The sequence below is a fragment of the Anthonomus grandis genome, chromosome 6 (assembly GCF_022605725.1).
Source record: "Anthonomus grandis grandis chromosome 6, icAntGran1.3, whole genome shotgun sequence".
NCBI lineage: Eukaryota > Metazoa > Arthropoda > Insecta > Coleoptera > Curculionidae > Anthonomus > Anthonomus grandis.
Genome location: NC_065551.1, coordinates 33,314,360 through 33,331,745, shown reverse-complemented (window position 1 = coordinate 33,331,745; position 17,386 = coordinate 33,314,360). Strand labels below are relative to the sequence as shown.

Sequence of the window (17,386 nt, the reverse complement as noted above, 5' to 3'; positions counted from 1 at the left end):
CTTGGAACCTAGAGGAGGTGCCGCTATTCCAATGGTACCAATCGATTTAGAAGACTTTAAACCTCCACGAACGTCAGAAGAAAAAGGTTGAACCTTTTTGGGTTTTCCAGAAAAAAAAAACAAAAATGACCTTCTTTGACCAAAAAGGTCCAAATTCAACTAGCTTTAAAACGCTATATCTTGGAACCTAGAAGAGGTGCCGCTATTCCAATGGTACCAATCGATTTAGAAGACTTTAAACCCCCAGGAACGTCAGAAAAAAAAGGTTGAACCTTTTTGGGTTTTCCAGAAAAAAAAAACAAAAATGACCTTCTTTGACCCAAAAGGTCCAAATTCAACTAGCTTTAAAGTGCCATAATTTGGAACCTAGAGGAGGTGCCGCTATTCCAATGGTACCAATCGATTTAGAAGACTTTAAGCTTCCAGAAACGTCAGAAAAAAAGGTTGAACCTTTTTGGGTTTTCCTGAAAAAAATAACAAAAATGACCTTCTTTGACCAAAAAGGTCCAAATTCAACTAGCTTTAAAGTGCCATATTTTGGAACCTAGAGGAAGTGCCGCTATTCCAATGGTACCAATCGATTTAGAAGACTTTAAACTTCCAGGAACGTCAGAAAAAAAAGGTTGAACCTTTTTGGGTTTTTCAGAAAAAAAAAAACAAAAATGACCTTCTTTCACCCAAAAGGTCCAAATTCAACTAGCTTTAAGGGGCTATATCTTGGAACCTAGAAGAGGTACGACTTTTTCAATGGCACCAATTGATTCAAAAGACTTTGAATTTCCAGAATCGTCAGAATAAGAAGGTTGAGTCTCTTTGAGTTTTTCAGAAAAGAAATACAAAAGTGACCTTCATTGACCAAAAAAGATCCAGATTCAACTAGTTTTAAAGCGCCATATCTTGGAACCTAGAGGAGGTGCCGCTATTCCAATGGTACCAATCGATTTAGAAGACTTTAAACCTCCAGGAACGTCAGAAAAAAAAGGTTTAACCTTTTTGGGTTTTCCAGAAAAAAAAAACAAAAATGACCTTCTTTGACCCAAAAGGTCCAAATTCAACTAGCTTTAAAGGGCTATATCTTGGAACCTAGAAGAGGTACCGCTATTCCAATGGTACCAATCGATTTAGAAGACTTTAAACTTCCAGGAACGTCAGAAGAAAAAGGTTGAACCTTTTTGGGTTTTCCAGAAAAAAAAAACAAAAATGACCTTCTTTCACCCAAAAGGTCCAAATTCAACTAGCTTTAAGGGGCTATATCTTGGAACCTAGAAGAGGTACGACTTTTTCAATGGCACCAATTGATTCAAAAGACTTTGAATTTCCAGAATCGTCAGAATAAGAAGGTTGAGTCTCTTTGAGTTTTTCAGAAAAGAAATACAAAAGTGACCTTCTTTGACCAAAAAAGATCCAGATTCAACTAGCTTTAAAGTGCCATATTTTGGAACCTAGAGGAGGTGCCGCTATTCCAATGGTACCAATCGATTTAGAAGACTTTAAACTTCCAGGAACGTCAGAAAAAAAAGGTTGAACCTTTTTGGGTTTTCCAGAAAAAAAAAAACAAAAATGACCTTCTTTGACCAAAAAGGTCCAAATTCAACTAGCTTTAAAGGGCTATATCTTGGAACCTAGAAGAGGTGCCGCTATTCCAATGGTACCAATTGATTTAGAAGACTTTAAACTTCCAGGAACGTCAGAAAAAAAAGGTTGAACCTTTTTGGATTTTTCAGAAAAAAAAAACAAAAATGACCTTCTTTCACCCAAAAGGTCCAAATTCAACTAGCTTTAAGGGGCTATATCTTGGAACCTAGAAGAGGTACGACTTTTTCAATGGCACCAATTGATTCAAAAGACTTTGAATTTCCAGAATCGTCAGAATAAGAAGGTTGAGTCTCTTTGAGTTTTTCAGAAAAGAAATACAAAAGTGACCTTCATTGACCAAAAAAGATCCAGATTCAACTAGCTTTAAAGTGCCATATTTTGGAACCTAGAGGAGGTGCCGCTATTCCAATGGTACCAATTGATTTAGAAGACTTTAAACTTCCAGGAACGTCAGAAAAAAAAGGTTGAACCTTTTTGGGTTTTTCAGAAAAAAAAAACAAAAATGACCTTCTTTCACCCAAAAGGTCCAAATTCAACTAGCTTTAAGGGGCTATATCTTGGAACCTAGAAGAGGTACGACTTTTTCAATGGCACCAATTGATTCAAAAGACTTTGAATTTCCAGAATCGTCAGAATAAGAAGGTTGAGTTTCTTTGAGTTTTTCTGAAAAGAAATACAAAAGTGACCTTCATTGACCAAAAAAGATCCAGATTCAACTAGCTTTAAAGGGCTATATCTTGGAACCTAGAGGAGGTGCCGCTATTCCAATGGTACCAATTGATTCCGAAGATTTTGAAATTCAAGGAACATCAAAATAAAAAGGTTGAATCTTTCTAAGTTTTCCAGAAAAAAAATACAAAAGTGACCTTCTTTGACTAAAAAAAGTCAAAATTTAACTACTTTGGAAGGCTATATTTTGAACCCTAGAAGAGGTAAGACTTTTCCAATGGTATTAATTGATTCAGCAGGTTTCAAACTTCCAGGCACACTAGAATAAAAAGGTTGAGTATTCTTAGCTTTTCCAGAAAAAAAAATACAAAAATGACCTTCTTTGACCAAAATGTCCAAATTTAACTACCTTTGAAGAGCTACATTTTGGAACCTAGAAGAAGTACGACTTTCCTAATGATACCAATTTATTGAGAAAACCTTAAACTTTCAGGAACTTTGCAATAAGAAAGTTGAAACTTGCTGTTTTTTTCAGGAAAAAAAAACAAAAATATCCTTTATTATCCATCACCCGCCTTCATTACTCCGTAACTTCAAAGGGCCATATCTCAGCACCCAGAACAGCTACGACCCCCCCAAACATACCGATCGATTCAGAAGACAATAACCCTTCCTTCCATATAGGTTATATCTATTTAGTGTGTTAAATGAATGACTTATTAGTAGTCAACACTTACCCAATTCTTTAATTGTCGCGCCTCCACCCCCCGAACCAACAGTTGCCAGAAGGCCTGCGGGGGGCACAGAGGGCGAAGCGACCAGTTCGTGTTGTTGCACCCTCTGTCTAGCGACCGCGATTCCGACCGGAATCTGTGCCCCTAAAAAAGACAAAATAAGGGATGTAGAACGAATTTATACAGAAAAAACTGATTTTTCAATTTTATCGAAAACTAACATAGGAATCATAAGGGACTTTTCCATTGTTCAGTTAATATTTTCAGCCCTTAGATAGGTCTAAAAAAATATATTTAATGTGTATAGTCCTAATTACAATTAGGTTTTATTAATAAGATTAAACGCCCGATATGAGGCCTACGTCTGTCTCTTTAAGAGGCAACCCAACGTCTTGTCTCGAAAGATTTTAAATCCAATTCTTTGCGGGTGATTTATTTCGTATTAAGGTCTGACGGGGAGCGCACATGTGCCTCTCGCCTAAAGATCCTTTGAGACGATTAGAGAGGAAATACCTTTGGGATTAATTGGAACATGAAACGTAAAGTAACATCCCTTTGGAAAAATTATTGTTACATGTAGTTCGATTACAGAGAGGGTTGTGAGGAGATACTTTTTGTGTCTATGGAGAATGTTTAAGGTTTAAGAGTGTAGAGAGCAGGCTCTGATTAAGTCTAATGGCTCAAATCGGGAGATCCAGCAGGACACTTAGTTAATTTCCTTCGCCCCAACCATTGGAAATTCATTGGGTCCTAAATTGGAAGAAGATGGTGAGATGTGTTAGAAGTATACTCCGAAAGTGAGCTTTTGATCCACTTTTTAGCATGAAAACCCATCTGAGACCCAGGAATCATTGACGATCGGAATGAATTGATGCTTCACGTCTGTATTTGATTCAATTACGTATATTAAGTAACATTTCAAAATGATTCAAGGCATATTAGAGAGGTGAGATGCGGTAGAAACCCAAATAATCGACTTTTGACTCACTTTTTGGCATGAAAACCCATCTGACACCCAGGAATCATTGACGATCGCAATGAATTGATGCTTCACGTCTGTATTTGGTTCAATTACGTACATTAAGTAACATTTCAAGTTGATTAAAGACATATTAGAGACGTGAGATGCGGTTGAAACCCAAATAATCGACTTTTGACCCACTTTTTGGCATGAAAACCCATCTGACACCCAGGAATCATTGACGATCGCAATGAATTGATGCTTCACGTCTGTATTTGGTTCAATTACGTACATTAAGTAACATTTCAAGTTGATTAAAGACATATTAGAGACGTGAGATGCGGTTGAAACCCAAATAATCGACTTTTGACCCACTTTTTGGCATGAAAACCCATCTGACACCCAGGAATCATTGACGATCGCAATGAATTGATGCTTTACGTCTGTATTTGATTTAATTACGTACATTAAGTAACATTTCAAAATGATTCAAGGCATATTAGAGACGTGAGATGCGGTAGAAACTCAAATAATCGACTTTTGACTCACTTTTTGGCATGAAAACGCATCTGAGGCCCAGGAATCATTAACGATCGCAATGAATTGATGCTTCACGTCTGTATTTGGTTCAATTACGTACATTAAGTAACATTTCAAGTTGATTAAAGGCATATTAGAGACGTGAAATGCGGTAGAAACTCAAATAACCAACTTTTTACCCACTTTTTGGCATGAAAACCCATCTGAGACCCAGGAATCATTGACGATCGCAATGAATTGATGCTTTACGTCTGTATTTGATTTAATTACGTAAATTAAGTAACATTTCAAAATGATTCAAGGCATATTAGAGACGTGAGATGCGGTAGAAACCCAAATAATCGACTTTTTACCCACTTTTTGGCATGAAAACCCATCTGAGACCCAGGAATCATTGACGATCGCAATGAATTGATGCTTTACGTCTGTATTTGATCCAATTACGTACAATAAGTAACATTTCAAAATGATTCAAGGCATATTAGAGACGTGAGATACGGTAGAAACCCAAATAACCAACTTTTGACCCACTTTTTGGCATGAAAACCCATCTGAGACCCAGGAATCATTGACGATCGCAATGAATTGATGCTTTACGTCTGTATTTGATTTAATTACGTACATTAAGTAACATTTCAAAATGATTCAAAGCATATTAGAGACGTGAGATGCGGTAGAAACTCAAATAACGAACTTTTTACCCACTTTTTGGCATGAAAACCCATCTGAGACCCAGGAATCATTAACGATCGCAATGAATTGATGCTTCACGTCTGTATTTAGTTCAATTATGTACATTAAGTAACATTTCAAAATGATTCAAGGCATATTAGAGACGTGAGATGCGGTAGAAACCCAAATAATCGACTTTTGACCCACTTTTTGGCATGAAAACCGATCTGACACCCAGGAATCATTGACGATCGCAGTGAATTGATGCTTCACGTCTGTATTTAGTTCAATTACGTATAAAAAGTAACATTTCAAGTTGAATAAAGGCATATTAGAGACGTGAGATGCGGTAGAAACTCAAATAACCAACTTTTTACCCACTTTTTGGCATGAAAACCCATCTGAGATCCAGGAATCATTGACGATCGCAACGAATTGATGCTTCACGTCTGTATTTGATCCAATTACGCACAATAAGTAACATTTCAAAATGATTTAAGGCATGTTAGAGACGTGAGATACGGTAGAAACCCAAATAACCAACTTTCGACCCACTTTTTAGCATGAAAACCCATCTGAGACCCAGGAATCATTGACGATCGCAATTAATTGATGCTTGACGTCTGTATTTAGTTCAATTAGGTATACTAAGTAACATTTCAAGTTGATTAAAGGCATATTAGAGACTTGAGATGCGGTAGAAACACAAATAATCGACTTTTGAGCCACTTTTTGACATCAGTGACTCAGGAATCATTGACCATCACAAAAAGTAACATTTCGGGTCAATTTATGTTTATTAAAAAAATGCTTTTTCCTTATTACCTTTAAGGGAACGATATACTGTTCTTTCTGATACACTACCCCCAGGGTTTATATACAAAGAAATAAAATTTTTTATATCTCGTCGGCAAGCAAATCTGCCCCGAAGGCGAGATCGACTTCAAACAATCCGAACGCCAATTTACTTCTCTATACCGCCACAGAACTTTTACAGATAAATGTCTGTTTATACACGCCGGATACATTTATCGAAAACCAACCAAAAAAAAGACCTTTATCGATAAATATACATATATTGAAAAACCGCATACAGTTTCCTGTGAGCAGTTGATTCGATTACGTACCATTGTTGGCCATCATCGACCCCGATAAGTCCCCACCGGTTTTTTGGGTCGGTGACGTCACCTCCAGTTTCACCACCGGCGACATACTGGTGGTGATTTCCGCTACTTGGCAGGGGGTGCCCGGCTCCTTTTTCACGTTCACCCCCGTCCATTCGATCGGGTTCGTTCTGGAGCAACCAGACGCACTTATCTGAAAAGAAGAAGAAACATGTATTCATGCTTACAAAAAAATATAATCTGACAATCAAATAATAATTAACCCTAACACCAGGTCTTCCACAACTCTCAAATCCCTTCTTTAGAATTTAAAGATTCTTGCAGTCTGAGGTGCATCACCTCAGATTAAACGACCGTATACTTGCAGCTAGAATGTATTAAAGTATGTTCAACCATTAAAAAAAATATTCACGGTATGAGGAGATGAATATGCTTTGCCAATCCACTTGCTATCTATTTTTATGAGTTAGTGTTTCAACACTAACTGTGCTTGTGTGCAAACAGCAGCACTCTACAGTCAACTGACCTGCCTATATCAAAGACCCGAATAATCGACTTTTGACTCACTTTTTGGCATGAAAACCCATCTGACACCCAGGACTCATTGACGATCGCAATGAATTGATGCTTCACCTCTGTATTTGATTCAATTACGTACATTAAGTAACATTTCAAAATGATTCAAGGCATATTAGAGAGGTGAGATGCGGTAGAAACCCAAATAATCGATGTTTGACTTACTTTTTGGCATGAAAACCCATCTGACACCCAGAAATCATTGACGATCGCAATGAATTGATGCTTCACGTCTGTATTTGATTCAATTACGTACATTAAGTAACATTTTAAAATGATTCAAGGCATTAGAGAGGTGAGATGCGGTAGAAACCCAAATAATCGACTTTTGACTCACTTTTTGGCCTGAAAACCCATCTGACACCCAGGAATCATTGACGATCGCAATAAATTGATGGTTGACGTCTATGATTAGTTCAATTACATACAAAAAGTAACATTTCAAGATGATTCAAGACATATTAGAGACGTGAAATGCGGTAGAAACCCAAATAATCGACTTTTGACTCATTTTTTGGCAATAAAACCCATCTGACACCCAGGAATCATTGACGATCGCAATGAATTGATGCTTCACGTCTGTATTTGATTTAATTACGTACACTAAGTAATATTTTAAAATGATTCAAGGCATATTAGAGAGGTGAGATGCGGTAGAAACTTAAATAATCGACTTTTGACTCACTTTTTGGCATGAACACCCACTTTTTTTTAGCAATAACTTAAATCAGTTTGCTTTCATCATCTTCCTTTTAGGAATGTCAATATTTAATGTCAATTATTAATTATTTAAAAGTTAGTAACAAGTATCTCGTTCAATCCAACAACATTTATTTTAAAATCCTCGTATCACACTTGTATTTCAAAATATTTTCGATGTAAAAAAATATGTGAGTATTTATTTTAAGTACATTTAGTTAGTAATATTAAACTAATTGGCAAAATTTTAAATCAAACATAAAATCGCTAAACATATGATATAAGTTTGTTCATTTCCTGAAAAGTGTGCTTTTTGGGGTACAAGGTTTTAACATTTGGACGACGATATTCCCTTTAAAGCATTGCCAATTTGCCTATCGCTGCTTAATTTTTATTTATTTTGTGTAAATGTAGACAATGAGCAGACATTTGAGGTGATTTTTAAATATTTTTCATGGCAAGATGGTCAATTAAGGGATTAAAAGTAGGAACTTTAGAAATTTTTCTTACAAAACTTTGGGATTCTACCGCATTTCAGGTTTCCAATTCCAAAAGGCCAGCAATCTACAAAATCAAGATTTTTCAATTGGGTTTCATAGAAATTCCAAGCAATTTGAATTAATTTGTTTGCACTTACAGATTATATTACACTGGTAACTAATTCTATAACAAAATACAATCCAATAGATTGTTTTTCTCTAAACCCAAATTAAAAGCTATTAAGGATTTTATTTTACTCAAAGCATCAAGTTGCCTTTTTAGAATAGTAGCTCCAACAGTTTCGATATGATTCTAATTAAAGATATTGGCCGGTAGTGATTTTAATACATTTCTACTTCCTTTTATTAAAATTTGATATGAAATACACTACTAGTACCACCTCTTACCTCGGTTATCTTTTTCACCGGCGACATGGGGCACAAGCAACTTTTCTGGGTCTTCTGGATCGAGCAGCATTTTTCGTCGCATCGTTTCTCGGTTATTTGCACCTTCTTGGGACTCGCAGGGTGGTAGTCTTGTGATTGTTGAATGATAATGTTGTTCGTGGAGTAACCTTTGGTGAGGAGTTCCAGCTGGGTGACCGGTATTGGTGAGTAAGGAGACCCCGGGGGTGGTGTTGGGGCGCCGAAAGTGTAACCGGTCGCCGAAAATAGAGAGTCTGAAACTAATTTAAAAGTCAAAGTGAGGAAAGTAAGGTTTCATTTATTGGGCTTATATTGAAATTATTGTCAATGTTGGTCAAATTTTGGTCAATGAAATTGTGGACTTTTAAGTTTAACTTGTAATGTTCTAAGATTGTCGGCCATTTTTAGCATTTTGGATCTAATCATTTTACATTTTTGTTAAATTATTTACTGTATAAGTAAAATGTATAGTGCAATTGTAAACCATTGTCACTTTTTAGTGAGAACTCTCAGACTGTGCTCACTTCAACTTTGGTGGTAACTTTGTATTATCAGTTTTCACATTACCTTTTTTTTCCTTTATTTTTATTCTTCTCTTCTGCTTCCTTTAATCGTTGCAAAAATTCACTGGTTGTTAATACCTCTCCATAAGTATGTTGCTTTAATCTGGTTATAGATTAATTTATATAATATGTAGATATAGATTAATAAGATTTTGATGGGTGACTGGTGGCATAAAAATTCTTGTAATTTCACTCGATGAATTAATGGACGATGACGTTGATGGTTGTGGAGCGTGGATAGATGGTTCTAATTGCTGACAGTAAGTTGTTGATGCAGAGGGCTGTGGGTCACAAGTTAATAAATTTAAAGCAGGTCTTTGATTATTGAACTTTGACAAAATAAATACGTTTTGACCCGACAACAGGAGAGTTGGAGAATTCTGATGGATTTAAAGTATCACTGGATTTTGAAACTTCTATCGCAGTTTCGTAATTAGCTTTAGTTTTCGGAACAAAATTCATCATATAAATATTTGATGGTTAATGGGAGGAATTTTATTCAGGGTCACCTTTTTATCGGTCAGGAGTCCAATTAAGGGTCGATTTATCAATCCAGGTTTACCTCTTGAGGGTAAATTAAGGATAATTCTGGATCAATCAACTGTTCACTCAAAAGCCTCACTGGTCCTCATTGTTTGCAAATGTGTGGTAATATTTCAAAGAAAACTTGCAGAACTCTGTTTATGCGGTTGGCATTCGGTACAGGTCGGAACGTTATTTCGTAATTGATGCAATTCAGCAAATCGATTAGGATTTACGTGATAAAGGTCTGAATAATTTCAGGTGAACGTGAGCCTCGGGGAAAGTATTTATTTGACCGCCGAAAGGGTAACAAAAAAACAGTTTGTAATCTATTGAAGGTTTAACGGTATTACATAACTTCAGGCATGGATTTCTTCAGCATAAATTTTTGTTCCCCATACATCCTGAAATTACCGGGTTATAACGGGATATGAGCGGATCTAAGGGAACACGAGCACTTTGAAAAAGGCTATTTTTTTGACGCCCATATTGGGCTCTACCGCATCTCATTATTCATTTTCTCACATAGTTATATATCTTCCCTGCAGATGACTTATAATATGTGATAGCGATCGACCACGATATCTGGCTTGAGAAGGAGATTCAAGTCAAAAAATAGTGAAAAATAGAAGAGGTACAGGTTCCAGCTAAACTGCCTGGAAGTAGGGTTTTATTTCTTCTAGGCAGTTGAGTAATCACAGGTCACTATTCAACTGCCTGGAAGAATAGTTTTTATTTCTTTCAGGCAGTTTGATGTTTCGGATTACAGAAAGCATTAGACATCAACTTAAGTGGATTGAAAAATGTTTCTTCCAAATAAATGAGGCTAGCTGTAGAACATCATGCTTCCATTCGACTGCCTGAAAGAATGGTTTTATTTCTTTCAGGCACTTGGGGGCTTTCGGATTACGCTAATTCAATTGCCTGGAAAAAATGTTTTTATTTCTTCCGAATAATTAGAAGTTTCTTGATCTCGTTACTTCGTTACATTCAGAATCGCCTTGAAAAGTATTTTTTCTATGAACAACATTTTATAATGACCGTTTGTGGCTCTATGAAGAAACAGGGTATTTATGCATGAGACAAGGAAACGTGTAATTATTATCACTAGATAATGATTTTTTCCACTTCCTAAGTTCAAACTACCCCTTGGCCAAAAGTTTAATTATAGCATGTCGAATATTTAAAATGCAGATTTCAGTGAGCTCTTGAATATAGAGAGTGCTGTAGGGAGGCTTACAGAGCTCTTGTTATAATGACTGACATTTCTTTATACATTCTCTAAAACTTACTTTAGGTGAAAAAATAGATGTGACTAAAAAACTCACGCCTATAAAATTAAACTAAAGGATAGGTTAGTTCCTACCTACCAACCCTTGACGAGGTGTCATTATAATCCAGAATATTAAGGTATCACCTTTTCTAATAAAATTCTTCTGGAAATACAGGTATGTACTACCTTTTCAAGAGTTTAAAATAAAAGAAATCAACGTACAATAAACTGATAAAGTATAGGTGAATTATTGTGGTGTACTACCATATTTTCGCTCTTGCAAATTTTATCTTTTGTTTTAATTTGTTTAGTAAAAGTGGATAAAAAGTCGAGTTTTAATTACGTCCAAGATCGACTTAAAAAATAATTTTTCTTACGTAGTTATTTCACCTGCAGACGAAGCATAAAATTTTATAGCGATCGTCTACTTGTCCTGGTTCTAAGCAGGAAAATTGGGTCAAAAAATTGATAAAACGGATAATGAAATTTCCTCTCATTTGATGTCGATCTTTTATGCACTGAAAATAGTATTTGATGATACCGATTTTATTACATACAGCACAGACCCTCGATGGCATGTTTTTAATGAAAATTACTTTTGATTTCTTTCAAGCGTTTTATCGTTTAAACTTTTTCCATTAAATATCTTTTCAGGCATTGTCATCTTTCATTTTATATCTAGGCAACAAATATCTTTCATAACGTTGCTTTTAAAGCATTGGCAATAATTCTGCACGCCTTTAGTGAAAACCACTGGACAAGGGTGATACCTACCTTCAAATATGTATATAACTTTTCAGACATAAATTGGACGTTATACTGGTGTAATACCAGTTTTATGATGTTTACGCGTTTACCCAAAGTCTGGCTAAGGCTCAACTTTATATGATTTATGGTAAGCGGTAGACCCCTGTAAAAAGCTTAGGCATCAATATAAATAGAAATGTTCATGATTTTACTGTTGCCATAAAATTCACCAAATAATTACGATAAAAGAGGAAATTTTACGTTCAGCTCTCATTAATAAGATTTCGAATGTTTCAAAATTGGAAAATCGCCGCTTTTTTTTGTTATTAAGTGTAAACCGTAGGCGAACATCAAAACCCGAGAAAGAACGACGGGGTCCAGACATAATCGGTAATTGTGTGCAAACTTCCGTTCGACAAACTAGGAAACGCCCATAAACTTCCGGTTCGATTAGCTGCCGGCATGCCAAATGTAAAATGTTTGAATAAGCCATCGTTTTGTTCAATATAATTATTCAAATTTAAAAAAATTACTAAGATAGTACATGGATTTATGTGACGTCCTGGAAGTCATTAATTATAACTTAAAAATTGAAGGCAATTAACCATTACATTGACGAAACAAAGTCAAAAAACAAAGCAGCCGATATACTCTAGATAAAGTTATATATAACATAATTTTTATTAATGATCTTCTATTAGGAAGAAAACTACGCTGTTTTTGCTGATGAGACCAGACAATTAATGGTTTTCTCCCTCAGAGACATACTTAAAAGACATACTTCAGGATGGGTAATAATAGCATTTTCACACAGACTTTTCGAGTTATGACTGGCTTGAGAAGAATGTGGGTTTTCTTTCAGGAAGACCCTCTTATTTGATTTTATACTTAAAAACCTAATTTATATAAGATAATAAACGCTGACTGAGACATTAAATGCGGTAGAAAATAAACATTTTATAATTTTTTTGGGCATGTTTCTCCTTCATAGATCCACGAATCCTGCACGATCGCTATAAAATAATGTTCATCGTTTATATTGGGCTTAACTGCTTAAAATAGTGACTTTTCAAGGGGAAAAATAAAATGCGATAGTAAATTGTAATTTACATATTCATCGCCTATAGTGGATACCTTCTCGCTCTTGCTGGTTTATTCTGTTGCACTTGTGTTATTCTAGATGCCTAACTGTATTGGAAAACCTTCTATTTAATTAACTCTACTATGAATCTAGATTATGTAAAATCAGGATCGAATGGACAATAGCTAATCCCAAGGGAGCCCTTATAGACAATATTAGACAATATTAAAATAATGCACTGGAAAGAACTTATGCGTGATTTTTTAGAAAAAAAAACATTTCCAAACATTAATTTTTTCTTCGCCTCCTGTATATTTTTTAGGAGACCCTGAAATAGGTGACTAATAAATTTAATTAAGCAATCTGTGTAAAAATTTTTTAAAAGTGGTTTTTGAATTACGACCATTTTATGAGTTTTTTGGAAAAAAAATAATTTTTCAAAAATCAATATTTTCTTAAGCCCCTGTACAAAAAGTGCTAAAACAGCCATTAGGATATCTCAAAAATTAATAATTACAATATTTTAGCCACTATAAATCAAGATATTATGTTGCCAATAATAGACAAATTATTTTATTTCTTCCCGACATGTATATGCTTCACGTCTGTACTCGGCTTAATAATAATCGACTTTTGACTCACTTTTTGGTATGACAACCCATCTGACACCCAGGAATCATTGACGATCGCAATGAATTGATGCTTCACGTCTGTATTTAATTGAATTACGTTCGAAAAGTAACATTTCAAGATGATTCAAGGCATATTAGAGAGGTGAGATGCGGTAGAAACCCAAATAACCGACTTTTGACTTACTTTTTGACATGAAAACCCATCTGACACCCAGAAATCATTGACGATCGCAATGAATTGATGCTTCACGTCTGTATTTAATTGAACTACGTTCGAAAAGTAACATTTCAAGATGATTCAAGGCATATTAGAGAGGTGAGATGCGTTAGAAACCCAAATAATCGACTTTTGACTCACTTTTTGGCATGAAAACCCATTTGACACCCAGGAATCATTGACGATCGCAATGAATTGATGCTTCACGTCTGTATTTGATTCAATTACGTAAATTAAGTAATATTTCAAAATGATTGAAGGCATATTAGAGACGTGAGATGCGGTATAAACCCAAGTAATCGACTTTGGACCCACTTTTTGGCATGAAAACCCATCTGACACCCAGGAATCATTGTCGATCGCAATGAATTAATGCTTTACGTCTGTACTTGATTCAATTACGTACATTAAGTAACATTTCAAAATGTTTCAAGGCATATTAGAGAGGTGAGATGCGGTAGAAACCCAAATAGTCGACTTTTGACTCACTTTTTGGTATGAAAACCCATCTGAGACCCAGGAATCATTGACGATCGCAATGAATTGATGCTTCACGTCTGTATTTGATTCAATTACGTAAATTAAGTAACATTTCAAAATGTTTCAAGGCATATTAGAGACGTGAGATGCGGTAGAAACCCAAATAATCGACTTTTGACTCACTTTTTGGCATGAAAACCCATCTGAGTCCCAAGAATCATTGACGATTGCAATGAATTGATGCTTCACGTCTGCATTTGATTCAATTACGTACGAAAAGTAACATTTCAAAATGATTCAAGGCATATTAAAGACGTGAGATGCGGTAGAAACCCAAATAATAGACTTTTGACTAACTTTTTGGCATGAAAACCCATCTGACACCCAGGAATCATTGACGATCGCACTAAATTGATGCTTCATGTCTGTATTTGATTCAAATACGTACATTAAGTAACATTTCAAAATGTTTCAGGGCATATTAGAGAGGTGAGATGCGGTAGAAACCCAAATAATCGACTTTTGACTCACTTTTTGACATGAAAACCCATTTGACACCCAGGAATCATTGACGATCGCAATGAATTGATGCTTCACGTCTGTATTTGATTCAATTACGTAAATTAAGTAACATTTCAAAATGATTCAAGGCATATTAGAGACGTGAGATGCGGTAGAAACCCAAGTAATCGACTTTTGACCCACTTTTTGGCATGAAAACCCATCTGACACCCAGGAATCATTATCGATCGCAATAAATTGATGCTTTACGTCTGTACTTGATTCAATTACGTACATTAAGTAACATTTCAAAATGTTTCAAGGCATATTAGAGACGTGAGATGCGGTAGAAACCCAAATAATCGACTTTTGACTCACTTTTTGGCATGAAAACCCATCTGACACCCAGGAATCATTGACGATTGCAATGAATTGATGCTTCACGTCTGTATTTGATTCAATTACGTACAATAAGTAACATTTCAAAATGTTTCAAGGCATATTAGAGACGTGAGATGCGGTAGAAACCCAAATAATCGACTTTTGACTCACTTTTTGGCATGAAAACCCATCTGAGTCCCAGGAATCATTGACGATTGCAATGAATTGATGCTTCACGTCTGCATTTGATTCAATTACGTACGAAAAGTAACATTTCAAAATGATTCAAGGCATATTAAAGACGTGAGATGCGGTAGAAACCCAAATAATCGACTTTTGACTAACTTTTTGGCATGAAAACCCATCTGACACCCAGGAATCATTGACGATCGCACTAAATTGATGCTTCATGTCTGTATTTGATTCAAATACGTACATTAAGTAACATTTCAAAATGTTTCAGGGCATATTAGAGAGGTGAGATGCGGTAGAAACCCAAATAATCGACTTTTGACTCACTTTTTGGCATGAAAACCCATCTGAGTCCCAGGAATCATTGACGATTGCAATGAATTGATGCTTCACGTCTGCATTTGATTCAATTACGTACGAAAAGTAACATTTCAAAATGATTCAAGGCATATTAAAGACGTGAGATGCGGTAGAAACCCAAATAATCGACTTTTGACTAACTTTTTGGCATGAAAACCCATCTGACACCCAGGAATCATTGACGATCGCACTAAATTGATGCTTCACGTCTGTATTTGATTCAAATACGTACATTAAGTAACATTTCAAAATGTTTCAGGGCATATTAGAGAGGTGAGATGCGGTAGAAACCCAAATAATCGACTTTTGACTCACTTTTTGGCATGAAAACCCATCTGAGTCCCAGGAATCATTGACGATTGCAATGAATTGATGCTTCACGTCTGCATTTGATTCAATTACGTACGAAAAGTAACATTTCAAAATGATTCAAGGCATATTAGAGAATAGAGATGCGGTAGAAACCCAATAATCGACTTTTGACTCACTTTTTGGCATGCAAACCCAGAAATCATTCACGATCGCAATGAATTGATGCTTCACGTCTGTATTTGATTCAATTACGTACATTAAGTAACATTTCAAAATGATTCAAGGCATATTAGAGAGGAGAGATGCGGTAGAAACCCAAATTATCGACTTTTGACTCACTTTTTGGCATGAAAACCCATCTGACACCCAGGAATCATTGACGATCGCAATGGAATGATGGCTCTCGTCTATATTCGATTCAATTACGTACGACAGGTAAAATTTCAGGATGATTCAAGGCATATTAGAGACGTGAAATGCGCTAGAGATCCAGATAATCGACTTTTGGCACTTTTTGGCATGAAAACCCCATCTGAGATCCAGGAATCATTTACGATCGCAAAGAATTGATGTAATTTTTTCAGTAGTTGCTTCAGTGGAGCATTATATAAATCAATAATAACAACATTTTAGCCACTAGAAACCAGTTGCCAATAAGAGACAAATTATTGAATTTTTTTCTCGTGTAAGCACTCAGTGAGAAACGTAGCAAAATCTTGATTTTTAGTGTCATTTTTTTAAAAAATTCTTAAATGTTTAAATTTTTTCAATTTTAAGGAAATTCTCAGTATCCCAAATGCGTAAAACTAGTGTACATTATGGTACAAATGATCGATTCCAAATACACATTTAAAAGGTCATTGTTTGACTCTCCTATCCTGTTGGATATCATTTGGCCAATATTGGGATATCCATTGGATAACGTGTAGAGTGCTACCAAGGTAGTGATAAAAAATATCATCGACAACATTTGCTATTGTGGTACTATAGATACTTCGGTATTTAGAACTTATTAACATGTTCTCTCACTTGTACGTCCGAACCTCGTTTAAGGAATTTTGGACCTAATTGGTAGCACACTAATTGATCTAAAGTGACTACAGTCTCTAGGGTTACTTATTTTAGGACCAGGTAAGACAATAGCTCCCATCAAAGTGTAATTCTTCATCTTACAAGTACCACTTGCACTTACGAATAATAATTAAAGTCGAATGTATGTATAACCGGTGATTTCACGGTTAAATCGCCCCCCATCTATCTATAAGCGATTAAAAGTAAAATTACCTTTGTGAGCCGCGTGGTGGAAAGCGTTCCCTGATGATGATTGCTGTATGTGGCCGCTGGCGAAACGTCCGATCGTGCTCGCGTGTGAGTAAAGCGCGCTTCCGAAGGTCGGCCCTCCGGGAAATAGCGAGTATACGCCGTATTTACTGATACCTGAAAAGAAAATTGAGATATTACAAAAAATAAATAAAATAAACAAATTTCGTCAATTAAGAAAAAATTATTTTATAGGATTTTTAGCGTCTTATGATTGATGAGTTGAAATGCCTTGCTTTAGACAAAGTAATACAAGACAGGAGATAAGTAAGGCATCCATGTTCTTGGAGATGCCCTGGTGATGTAGTCTAATATTTTCCCAAGGATTG

At 35.7% G+C, this 17,386-nt stretch overlaps 1 protein-coding gene across 3 annotated transcripts in view; it reads right to left on the bottom strand.

The window, feature by feature from the left end:
• The window catches only part of LOC126738026 (protein winged eye), a 117,477-nt gene that overhangs the window by 61,411 nt on the left and 38,680 nt on the right, over nucleotides 1-17,386 (bottom strand). For all 3 annotated transcript variants that reach the window (XM_050443187.1, XM_050443185.1, XM_050443186.1), the window contains exons 3-6: nucleotides 17,022-17,174; nucleotides 8,459-8,736; nucleotides 6,300-6,489; nucleotides 3,003-3,143 (exon numbers count right to left, since the gene is read on the bottom strand). In XM_050443187.1, coding sequence (XP_050299144.1) covers nucleotides 3,003-3,143; nucleotides 6,300-6,489; nucleotides 8,459-8,736; nucleotides 17,022-17,174 — 762 coding nt within the window. The remainder of the gene's footprint in view (nucleotides 1-3,002; nucleotides 3,144-6,299; nucleotides 6,490-8,458; nucleotides 8,737-17,021; nucleotides 17,175-17,386) is intronic.